We start from the raw sequence: 13,286 nt of genomic DNA, 5'->3' as shown, positions 1-13,286 counted from the left end.
TTCCTTTTAATGCTTTGAAAGAAGAAGAAGAAGTATAAAAAGAAATGCTTGGAAATTTGATATGTTGTTATCTTTAATTTGCCCTACGACGACGCTTGCAAGTAAGACCCTTTAAGCCTTAACTGAAAACTTATGGTGGCCATAGTTAAACAAAAATTTATTACAAATCATTTTTATTTTTATTTTTGTTTTATGATTTTTGTTTTTTGGAGAAATCAATGGTGACAAACTTTAGAGCATTTGATAATAGAAATAAGTAGCTGTCCTATAGTTGTCACAGCAGCTAATCTTCGTAAAAGGCTTAACATTTACTTTGATATTTGTAAAGGTACCTACAACATGTAGAAGAGAGAGTCGTTTTGGTACATAATGTTAATCATTTCCGACCCATAAAATAATATCAATATGGAAAGTATAGTGAAGCTGAAAATAGAACAATGCAAATTCGTATTTAGGAATTTCGGGCTATTTTTTTTTCTTATATACATAGTGCTCCAATCCAGGCTAAGACTCAAAATTTTGATGATGCACAAAAGGTTTGGACGGTTTTAAGGGTAAACGATGGAGAACGTGTACAAGATAACATTAAAGTCCCCATACATTCGTTTTTCTTTAAATGTTGAACTATAGTATGTAGTGTTATCAACTTGACGTCAAGCTGTAAATTTCTACATCATTTAAACTTTGAATTTCGATTGTTCTGTTTTCGGCTGCATGAACTTATAAAGGGTGATTTTGTAGCTATTATCTTTTTGGCAACACTATGGTTTAAAGAGTGAATACCTTATAGGGCTTCTTTGACTTATTCGGAGCCCAGGCCTATAAGGAGCTGTTTTATCCGGCTCCCCATCCTTGGAGTTATACTTAGGATCTGGCCCTCCAGGTTGGGGTTGTGCCGTCGGGGTGACTTCCTGGCCACGTAAAAGCTTTCATAGTAGAGAAGCACCAACAAGCTTCGGATACGGACGGATTTACTGTTGACAACCAACGCAAACGAATAAAGGACAACGAACTTCGGATATGCACGTGGAATGTAAGGTCCCTTAACAGACCACGTGCGGCCGAAGAATTAACGGAGGCCCTAGACCGCTATAAAGCAGATATCACCGCCATCCAGGAAATACGATGGGATGGAAAAACTGCCATATTTATTATGGTGACTGCAACCACGAAAACCAACAGCGCTTATTTGGATGCGGCTTCGTCATTGGAACCAGACTTAGGCAAGAAGTCTTGAGCTAAAGGTGCATCAATGAGCGCCTAATGACCATACACATCAAGGCTAAATTCAGCAACAATAGCCTGATATGCGCGCATGCCCCCACAGACGAGAAAGACGACAACACCAAAGATATGTTCTTCGAGCTCCTAGACAAAACAGTGCCCTAGCTACGATATTAAAATAGTCCTGGGCGATTTTAATGCCAAGCTACGAAGGGAAGACATCTTTGGTGGAATAATCGTTTATTATTTTAGACAAGGTGATGCGCTGTCATGGAGATTTTTTTAACATCATGCTTAAAAGAATAGTGCAGAGCTTTCAAAAGTCTGTCCAATTACTGGCATATGCTGATGACATTAACATAATCGGAAGAACTCAGCTTGATTTCAATGGGGTTTTCGTGAGTATTGAGGTAGAGGCGGCAAAAATGGGTTTAACGGTTAATGAGGGCAAAGCAAAGTACATTGTGTCGTCAAGAAAGGACATACAACACCGACGTCTTGGTCAAAACATCACCATCGACAGACGTAACTTTGAGGTAGTCAAGGACTTCGTCTACCTAGGCTCCGCTGTAAACGCAGAAAACAACACCAGCGCTGAGATCAAACGCAGAATAACTCTTGCTAACCGCTGTTTCTTTGGACTAAGAAAGCGATTGAGTGCTAAAGTTCTCTCTCGAGGACCAAAGTACAGGACCATGCAAAAGCATGGACTATGACAAAAGCGGATGTAAGCACCTTGGGTCGCATCGAGAAAAAAATTCTTCGTGTGATCTACGGTCCCGTATGCATCGATGTGGAGTAGAGGAGAAGATGGAACGACGAGCTGTACGGGCTATACAGCGACGTAGACTTAGCCAGAAGGGTAAAAGTCCAACGACTTAGATGGCTGGGTCACGTAGAGCGCATGGAAACCAATGCTCCGGCCCGGAAAGTATTCGAATCTACACCCACAGGACAGCGCAGTAGAGGAAGACCGCGGATCAGATGACGTGCACAAGTGGAAGGTGACCTCACCCAACTTGTAGCGCAAAACTGGAGACATCTAGCTAGGGACCGAGCTAGATGGAGAAGTTTGTTTGGTGAGGCCCTAGTTCACACAGGACTATAGCGCCACCTTAAGTAAGTAAGTAAGGTTTAAAAAGCTGACGCACTTTTCGTGTTTTGTTTCACTATCAAAACATCTTCAGTTTGGTCCCTTATCTAAACATGAATCGTTTTACAAATGAACAACGCTTGCAAATTATTGAATTTTATCATCAAAATGCGTGATCTATTAAGAAAGTTTATCGCGTGTTTTTTACCCTAAAAATTGTGTTCACCTCATTTTTGGCTCAATGGGTACGTAAGCAGAATTGTCGATTTTGATATGGTTTATGGGCTGGTGGCATCATTGGACCGTACTTCATCAAAAATGATATGAATGGCATTTATGAGTCTGTTACTAGAAGCCTTTTCTAGCATTTGATTCAAGACTTTTGGCGGCTTTTAGTAGGGTTTTAACGTGGTATTGTGCAAATATAAGGTATGATTTGGACCTGTCTTACTGGTACAAATTAAGCTCCTAAACGATCTAGTTTAAATCAATGTTCTATGGCCGTTCGTCGTTTTTTTAATAAACCGAGTTGATATCTATAGTGTTAACGGGCTCAATTTTATTGGCACCAAAAATCTCATAGACATGGATATATATACTTCATGAAGAACCAATTGAATAAGTACGGAACAAAATATAAACGAATCCTATGGTGGTTTATAGCAGCATATTCTCCATGAATGGAAGGCGCATGGCAGCGATTGATACCATCTATCAAGAAGAGTACCAATTTCAATTTCAAGGGAATAACTCCTTATGTAGACGTGTTGCGAAATGCTCTATTATCTGCTCAGGCTTAAATTAATCGTCGTCCCTTAACATATCTTCCTGTGGACCCCTGAAACCACTGACGGGATATTTTATAGAAAGTATTACTTACAGCAGGCTCCACAGTAGAAGTATTGACTTATAAAGAATATTTGCCAGATATCACGAGAAGGATGAAATAGAACCAAAATACAATACAGACGTTGGTTAAGGTATACATCAGGAAAGCTTGCTATTCTAGTTTTAAGGCCCTCAAGGTAGTTTGCAGACGGTCCCGGGAATGTCATCTATTGCCACATTTTTATTATCATGTTTCATTAGTTTTTAATCTTTTGTTTTTTTGTTTTTAAATCTTAAATTTAATTTTCTACTTGTTTTGCAATTTTACTTTTTTTTATTATTTATTATTTTTACGAAATTTTCAGAAATAGTTTTTTTTCTGATTTCAAATCTTGTTAAGAAATATTTGATACCATTTTTTTTTAATATTTTGTAAGTTTTGTTCTATTGTAGCCCAAATGTAGTTTTGCACAGATCTGTTGTTTTTAAAAAGTTGAAAATTATAATCTATTTTATTTTTTGGCATTCCGGTATTTTGGGTTCGGGATTTTGATTTATGGGGATTTTGGGTTTTTTGTATTTGTGTCCGTCTCACTAAGGGCTATAAGTCTATAAGCTTTTCTACCCAAGGGCTAAATCAACGAGTGTATAGGTCTTTATTTAGTGAAAGAAAAATCTGGTACTCTCTTCATTGTTTTAGAGAACAACCATAAAACCGGGAACGCGAGCCTTCGTTGGGAGATGGTAATATTTTGTTAAGTTAAATTCATCCACAACGTGAAAAACTATAATAAAATGATTCGTGACTAGTATACTCAAAATAATTTGCCAATGGTTGTATTGTATTAATAAATAGTAACGGAACAACATATGTAAATCCTTGTTTCGTTTAAGAATGAAACCAACTTTTACGTGTTGTTCTAAAAGTCCTGTGATATTATAAAGGTAAAGCATCCATACTAATATAAATGCGGAACTAACTCTGTCTGTCTGTCTGTTATTCAATCACGCCTAAACTACTGAACCGATTTGCATTAAATTTGGTAAGGAGACATTTTCATACCCGAGAAATTAAATAGGTTACTTTTTACTCCCGGAAAATGACGCATTCCCATGGAAAAATTCAGGTGGGCTGATCGTGATCGCTTTTACGCCTAAACTACTGAACAGATTTAAAATAAAATCTGGTTAGGAGATTGTTTGAGACTGAAGAAAGGACATGAGTTACTTTTAAAAATTACTTTTCGGGGAATCTGATCGCTTTCGCTCCTAAATTACCAAAGATTTGAAAAATATTTGGATAAAATTGGTATAACGGGTAAACAACGCATTTCCCGCCTTTATGAAATAAGTTGTCGAACATGTAAAACTTATTATATACGTATATTAAGGCGGGCTTCGCACGTTATGGACATGGAGCAAGTAACATCATACCCCATAGAGTTTCTTAATTCTTTGGAATTATCAGGGGTGCGTTCTTATAAGTTAAGATTGAAGGTTGGTGTTTCAGTCCTGTTAATGAGAAATCTTTACGCACCAAAGTTACGTGTTGGTACACGGCTACAGTTCACAAGGACAAAATATAGTAAAAGCTATAATTATGACTGGAATAGAAAAAGAAAATATTTTTTTAATTCCAATTCCGATAACTTGTTTTGTTGTTTATATTTGTACATAGGTATATATTTACATGATGACATCTTTGGGAAAAAATCCTATCTGGGAATATTTTTCTAAAAACAGCGATAAAGCAATTTGCAAAATATGTAAAAAAGCTTTGTCCCTTGGAAGTGTTTTACCAAAAAATCAGACCACGACAAATATTAAGAAGCATTTGGCAAGCCAATATTTAAATGAATGGGAAACTTATTCGAAAAGTAATGCACAAACAACACAAGAAAAACAAACTTTGAAAAAAAAAAAACTGAGAGCGAGAGGTCAAACTTAAACCCTTCACACGACAAAAATGAACTGAAGCAATCCACATTATATGAAATGATTGAAAGAAAAAAGCTGCGCTGTACCCTGATGATCATCCGATATCCCTAAGAATCGATAAAAATATAATGGATCTCATTATCGTCGACATGCTGCCGTATAACTTGGTTGAAGGAGACGCATTTCGAAGACTCAACTTAGCTGACCCTGACACTCTATTTAGATACAGAAAGAAGTCTGAAAAATACTTCAGAACGACTTTAATGCCAGCGACGTATTTTAAGGTAAAAGAAAAAGTCATACTTCTCTTGGAAAAGGCTGAATGGGTCAGCCTTACTACAGACATATGGAGTAATCCTGCGAAGACTTGTTCTTTGCTGAGTTACACAGCTCACTTCATTCAAGCAACGAAAAGACAAAAAGTTATATTGGCAGCAAGTGCACTTGAAGACAATCATACTGGAAAGCATATTTCAGAAACACTTATCAATATAATTGCTGAATTCCGATTGACGAACAAAGTTCACATGGTTATACGTGACAATGCTTGTAATATGCAGTCTGCCATGCGTCTTGGAAATTTTGCATCCATTGGATGCGTAGCTCATACGCTTCAGTTGGTAATCCATGAAATTATATTCAAAAGCGATCCCATGATGGATATAATTAAAAAATGTCGCAAAATTGTTGGACATTTTAAAAGAAGTGAGCAAGCTTGTCGATATTTAAAGCAATTCCAAGAAACTTGCGACTTACCCAGGCACACTTTGATTCAAGATGTTGAAACACGCTGGAATAGCACGTATCTAATGTTGGAAAGGCTCATGGAACAAAAATTCGCTGTAAATTTGTACATGGCAGAACGCGGTGGCATAGAAGTACCAGCAGCAGAAGAATGGGTGCAAATAAGAGATTTGATATCCGCATTGAAATGCTTTTATCAAGCTACACTTGATATTTCAAGCGACTCTTCATCAATATCATTAATTATACCACTGATTGTCATGCTGAATTCAAAACTAGCTCCAAAAGATGAAGATACTGAAAACTTAAAATTGCTTAAAATCCGGTTGTGTGAGTCTGTTAATAAACGATTTTCGTACTCAAAAAGTACTCCAAATTTATTGATTGCTACCCTTATAGATCCTCGATTTAAAGGGAAGTATTTTACCGGTGATGAAATCGGAAATACCAAAGCAAAAATATTGGAATTATTACAACAGAACTTGTCAAATCAAACGGTTCCGATGATTTTAGAAGACGATGATCCCCAGCCATCTTCTTCAACATCAGCATCAGGATTGCAACATGATGATTTATGGGAATCACATGATAAATTTGTTTTGCCAGTCGAGAGCGGAACTTGCTTAAATGAACCTCCTCCGTTTGAGGGACAGCTGTTGTCTTTTTTGAAAGAACCTTTACTCTTACGAAACACTGATGTATATGCATATTGGGCGTCTAGCCCATACAATTATCTAAGGACCGTAGCTATACAATTTTTGTCTGCGCCACCCACTAGCGTTCCTAGTAAACAACTGTTCTGTGCTGCCGGACAGATATATGCGGACAGAAGATCAAATTTGAGTGGTGAAAATGTTGAAAAACTTTGAAACTCTTTGATTTTAATTATTAATGTATTGAATTAATATTACTAAAAATGAATTATTTATTTCTTTTTTCTTTATAATTTAATTACTAATTAGTTATTTTTATTTCATTTGTCGTATGTTTTGTAAGCAATAAATTTCAACAAAAATAATATTTGTATCCAATTGGAAAGGAAAATTCTTGACTTTTTTTAACCTTAGGCTTCGGCTTCGGCCGAAGATTTTCTTTCAGCCTAATAATTCGGCTTCGGCTTCGGCTGAAAATCGATCTTCGGTCGGACACTACTTACGAGTCTCAAACGCACAAAATATTTACGTTCTGGACAAGGAAGGAAAAAAAAGAGGTAGTTTATAAAAATGTATTGCAGTGACTTATCTTTTTCTTAAAATGTATTAACCTAACTTTACCTAACCTATGACAATCACACTTACTATGACCTCATCCCATCTCGGCACAATTCAAACATACGAACAAAAAAGTACAGGTCAGGTTTTTCATATTACTATCCAAAAAAAAAATTGGACTGTCATGCGAGAGGTCTTGGGTTCGATCCCTGCCTGTGCCACCTAAAGTTTTATTTACGAGTACTGCCTCTTCCGAAGAATTGACAAATTCTCTAAGAGCAATTCTTGTCATGAAAAGTGCCTTCTCAAATTTTCCGTTCGGATTCGGCTTAAAACTGTAGGTCCCTTCCATCCCTGACATTAGTACTCATAGGAATGGTTGAGAGTTGTCAGTCACTAGGCCCTAGTTCTCAAACGGACTGTTGCGCCACCCAATTTATTTATTATTTTAAAATCGTTTCCATGAAATCAGTGCCAATTTCAAATTACTCCGGAGTTCCCCAAGGCAGTCACCTGGGTCCTCTATTGTTTTTACTTTTCGTAAAAGACTGACCGAAATTTATTTTAGATTCAGTAAATATAGCTATAGTAGATTATAAAAAGAAAACAGATTAGTTACTTTTCTGTAATATGTACAAAAAATATGTATACTTTAAAAACTTTTTTAAGCGGTATAGAGCCCCGAAAACTGAGACAAATAATGCGTACCGTATACATGTTAAGGGCGATTTCAATGATAATGTAAGAAGTACCTATAAAAAAAGTTACTAATATCATGATCATCCTATACTAAAAAAAGGATCGATTCAACAAGTCTTTGAATACCGAAGGAATCTAGTACCAAACTAAATCAATTTTAAGAAAACTAGGTTTTTCATTTCAAGTCACTGAATCAGCTGGCCGCATTATAAAGTTTGTTTTTTTTCAGATGTGTGGTTTTCAAGGAGAAATAAAACGCATTTATTTTAATGCTATGGACAGGAATGTAGGTTTACTAGGGTCCAGAGTTTTAGAGATTTGCCATTGTAATTTCGAGATGATTTCTGGAAAGTGACTGCAGCGGCTGAATCGAATGAATTTCAGCCCAGTCAGTGGCCCACCACTACCACTTTTTGTAGCAATTCGGGCCGTGTGTCAGCATAATAACGTGCGAATACTCTCTTCCAAGGTTTCAATTATCGCGGGATCATCTGCATGAGTAAAAAAGTGACTACACACAAAATAGTCCATCGGTGTTCAATTGCGTGATGTTAAAAACTACGATGTGAGATAATGCGCTCACCAAATGTTTCTTTCAAATAGTTGATTGTTTCGCTCGAACCGAACCAATATTTTGATAGTAAATTTGAACAATTTTCAAACGGTGTTCATTTTGAAATAAAACTAAGAATAAATCAAGTGACAGCTTGAAGTTCCTGATATTTGCACGTTCAAGCAAAAAAAAAACCAACTGTACAATTTTATGAAATAAGTATGGATTCTAAATGTTCAACCTTAATTTTGTCTGTATACTATTTCAAAAGAATAGTAACATTTCCTGAAACTATCACTTCTATTGATGAGTAGAAAAAAAAAGTTTAATATGAAGTTCCTCAGGGTTCTCAATTAGTTCTTCACAAAAGATCTACTCCGAGTTATTGATAAAATCTTTAGCATATGTATATAAAGTGGTTAGTTACTTGTTTAAAAAAGATTGTTGTAATTTGTTGAGCTTAAGGACGAACACGAAGGTTATTGATTACTGACATGAGTTACATGAGTAACATGCGTTTCTTTTTAAGTGACTTACAAATAAAGTATAAGTACACGTCAACAAAAATTAAAATATAAAAACAGAAATAAAAAGTATTCTTCAAATGAAAAAAGATTGTAACAAATCTCTTATTGTTCTCTGTTTCCTTAAAAATAAAGTCTCTCATATGGTAACCTTATTCTTAATACATGAAAGTCCAGTATCCATTTTTTTCTTGCAAAACTATACTCGCTTCAGTTTTCGTTCTATTCCTACCTTATAAAAAGTATAAGAGGAGAGTGAAAGCAGCACTTTTGTACTTCCGCCTTTTGATTGTTCCTTTTTTCGAGCTGGCAAATTAATTATGTAAACAGTTTTTCATTTTGTTTGACTTGAAATTGTACTCCCCCATCATTCAGCCAGGTGGGCTGCCACTACACCCTCTCATCAGTGATTATCAGGAAAAGGATAGGCCGGTCTTTATTCTTATATGAGTTGCAAAAATAAGAATAAAAGTCCTTACACATATATTTGACTTACCCGATTCCTTCTTTGTATAAGAAACAATGTTAAAAATTACTGTTTTCCTTTGAAACTGATTTTCTATTGATTTTTGCAAGGAAAAGTCTTCTTTAAGGAAAATGATGAAAATAGAGGAGGAAATTGCTTCCATGCAATTACGTTTTGGTTTAAAATTCATGAAGAATTTAAAATGCATTGTTTTTTTGAAGGATAATTTCTTATAGAAATTGGACATAAGGATACAAAATATTTAACTATGGGGGAGTTTTATATAAACACAAAAGAGGACAATAATAAGGATCAAAAAACAATTCAATTATGTGCAATCAAAGTTGTTATTTGACAGGACATTTGCAACTTTTTTGTTTGTGCCTCCAAAGGACATTATGGATTTTAATTTCATAATTGAATTAAAATTGAGTTTGGAAAGGTTCTGAAAAAAAAAGAAGTCGATAGTATGAAAATTCTCAGGAAATAAACACATTAATTTCTTTTTGTATAGATTTTTAGTTTAAAACATTTTTTTATTATTTAGGATATTTAAATGATTAAATCTATATTACACACACATTAAAGAAAAATTGCTCTCGTTTATTGCTTAAAAATTAATAGGACAATTTTTAGATTTTTGCGTAAAATAGTTAAGAATATAACTTAATAGTTTTATTAAATACATTTTTGTGTTTTGTTTTTTTCTTAAGACTGCAATTTTAAAATAAATAAAATACATAGTTTAATTTACAATATAATTAAATTTATTTTTAATAGAATTGCATAAGTATATTGGGTAGATTATATATATATAGGTATATATTTTGGCACATCTATATTTTGAAACATTCATACACTGTGAGCTTAAAGGCATTATATTCTAATCATATATTTTTATACATTTAAAATCGAAAGGTATTTTTACTTATGTTTTGTTGTTAAAATATTTGTTTGTCTTTAAAAAATTGCTGCGGGGTTAAGTGTTGCCTAATTTTTAAGACCAAAAAATTATATGAAATTTTGTTCAAGAAATGAGTTTAGTTCAATACGGAATTTTAAAAAAATTGCATACTTTATAGAAAAATAAGTTGTAGAAGGTATTTTAATAGGTACTTGCTTACCTCAAAATGGTCAAAATATGAATTAAAATGTTTTGGGAGGGCCATAACATTCATAAGCCTCCATACACTCTTCCAATTGTCGTATTTATGTGGTTTGTCCAGGTAAGGTTTCTGTTAAATACTACTCCTAGGTGTTTCGCAGATTCAACAAACTGAACTGGAATATTTCTTTTGGTTGGGTTTAAACAGAGCCCATTAGATTAAACCCGTGTAGGACCTTATTTTGGTCTTCATTTATCTCATAACCTCCATTTTCAGTTAGACCTAGAGAACAGCTATATCGAAGTTAAACGTCGTCACCATACAAATGAAATGACGAGTTGAATCCTAGAGACAGCAGTTCATTTATATATGCGGTAAATAGAAGAGGTCCCGAAACTGATCCTTGAGGGACACCTCGACTAAACGGAATTAAGGTAGATTTTTAGCAACGACTGGTTAAAAAGATAAATATGAAAAAACTAGTTTGAATTTGTATCGTAGTTTGGTGCATAAAATATGGTGGTCAACAGTGTCAAATGTTTTTGAGAAGTCTTAAAGTGTTAGGAAAGTCACATGGTTCTTATCATGACTCTTTCTTATTTCTACAACTACATTTATCAGAGCTGCTATGACCTGGGCGAAACCCAGATTGATTAGGGCATAACATTTCATTTTGATCCAAGTATTGTCTTATCTGCGTGTTCAAGATTTTCTCAAGAACTTTTGATAAAAAAGGTATTAAAGGAATGATTTTTGCTTTTTTCCAAATTGCGAGAAAAACTCTAGTCGTTAAAATAGTATTGAAAAGATATGTAAGACGTTTAAAGGTATAATGAAGGGTCGCTTTTAAAAACACTGGATGAATTTCATCAAAACCCACTGAATAAGATTTTATAGACAAGCAAAATTTAAGAACATTTTCTTCATTCAAATTGGAAAAGCTAAAGCCTATAGAAGATAGCCAGCTTCCAAATTTAAAGTGATGGAGCTATCATGATGTTCAAAAGATGAAAGAGACGTACATTTTGTATTCAATTCATCACAGTTAATAGCATTATCTGAATTATTTGTATGTCTACCAACACCTATATCCTTAAGATTTTTCCAAAGCTTATAACCAGCCAGAGAAGGATTTAGTCGAGAAGAATAATAACATTTTGTTGGTTCCCTGATTTTAAGCACAACTATGTTTCTCAAGTTGTTATAAGCTCTCCGAAACACTTCAACTCTAATACGTTTCCATGTTTTAAATGTCGTATTGCGTAAACCAAGGAGAGTTCTTACACCTCAAGATTTGTGTTTTAATTGGGAAGTTAAAATTTTCCTGAATAAATGCAAGTTGATCATCAAAAGATGACATTGTAGAATATAGACACCAATCAATGGACATTAAGTCGTGTTTTAAGGATATTCAAATGACAAGTGCATTCAAGAGGACACAAGCGTCTACAGGTTTTTCTCAAAACCCACTTCTGTCTATCAACTCCTACTATAGGGTGCCTAGTACCTCAACTGGAGATTGGGTTCCAACCCCAGTGGAAAGTTGTTGGGGGCAGCAAACGAGAGAGTGGGGAAGAACTGTTGCCACTAAGGCACCTCTCCTTATCTAGACGGCAGGGAAGGAATTTCCGAGATGGTATCAACTAATTTACTTGGTGAACACCTTATAGGGATTTTTCGAATTATTCGGAGCCCAGGCCTATAAGGAGCGGTTTTATCCGGCTCCCTATCCTTGGAGTTATACTTAGGATTTGGCCTTCCAGCTTGGGGGTTCCTGGCCACGTAAAAACTTCATAGTTGCGAAACACAAACAAGCCTCGGATACGGACGGATTTACTGTTCTAAGCGATAGTAATTTATATTTTTGGAGTTCCTAAAGCTGTAACCATTACAAGAAACTAAAGGTTCACACCCAAAAGTTAGATGCAGTGGATCATGATTTGAGAAACAAGACGCAGATAGTTGGTCAAAGTGAAGAACTTTATTTAAAGCAGTAGATATCTAATTGCTTAAGAGGTTATTAAAAACACAAAGAATATTTTCGGCGGCACATCTAGTTTCTTTTTCTGACTTTAATGGAAATCAATAATCTTTTAAAGGTTTGTTAACTCAAAACTGTTTGTGATCTCAAGAATTTTTGCACAAGGTTTCAAATAGACCTGGGTTAAAACTTCAATAAAGATAAGTTAAAAGGAGGAGCAAGGAAAATTAGAATTATGTCCAAAAAGAGAATAATTTCAGTACTTACGATAAATAAAGTGTTTTTTAGTTGAAAAGCTTTGCACTTTAATTTTGAATTCTTTTATATTTTTGATATTTGAAATTAAATTTAAAAAGGCGGCTTTTTTAACTTTATTTTAAAAATCAGTGATGACATATAATTTCTATTGGAATCAACGTCTTATTTAAGGATGTTTGAATTCAAAATTTAGGTTTAGTATTACTTCTTGAATAAACACCTACATACCTTATGAAATAAACCCTGGAAAACAAATTACAGGGTATGATATTTGGATGTACAAAAGTTATAGGGGACATTTAAGCATCATAAATATGATAAAGACTCTTTAAATAAAGACTTGAAATTTCTTTAAAAACAAAACACAAATGTTTGAGATATTCCAAAAACTTTATTAGCGGCTAGAAGTACAATCAAAACAATTATGAATGCAATTCTACTCCGTTCATATGGTCACCGCTGCACTGGCTAGTTTGCCGCGGTCGATTCATTGGACCCGATTTTCTAAGACTCGGGCACACATTTCAAGTGCAGCGGGCGCTTTTTTGCCTTCAATGATGTTAAATTCTTCACTACTTAAATAAGAAGACTATTCTTTATATATAAAAAATTCATTTATTAATTCAAGTACTTTGGTTATGCATAGGAAAATTATGACCTG

At 34.6% G+C, this 13,286-nt stretch overlaps 1 protein-coding gene across 1 annotated transcript; it reads left to right on the top strand.

Moving 5' to 3' along the window:
• The first annotated feature begins 5,211 nt into the window (after positions 1 to 5,211).
• On the top strand, positions 5,212 to 6,696 carry LOC129940395 (zinc finger BED domain-containing protein 4-like). Its single transcript, XM_056048716.1, has one exon. It carries the CDS (start codon positions 5,212 to 5,214, stop codon positions 6,694 to 6,696), a length of 1,485 nt encoding a protein of 494 aa, XP_055904691.1.
• Positions 6,697 to 13,286: the final 6,590 nt, after the last annotated feature.

Source organism: Eupeodes corollae, chromosome 1, assembly GCF_945859685.1.
Source record: "Eupeodes corollae chromosome 1, idEupCoro1.1, whole genome shotgun sequence".
NCBI classification, from domain to species: Eukaryota; Metazoa; Arthropoda; class Insecta; order Diptera; family Syrphidae; genus Eupeodes; species Eupeodes corollae.
Note: the sequence above shows the minus strand (reverse complement) of the source record. Positions and strands in the feature narration are given on the sequence as shown.

Bases quoted from the DNA above. Each gene is read 5' to 3' on its own strand.
- LOC129940395 (XM_056048716.1), top strand. From the start codon at position 5,212: ATGGATCTCATTATCGTCGACATGCTGCCGTATAACTTGGTTGAAGGA.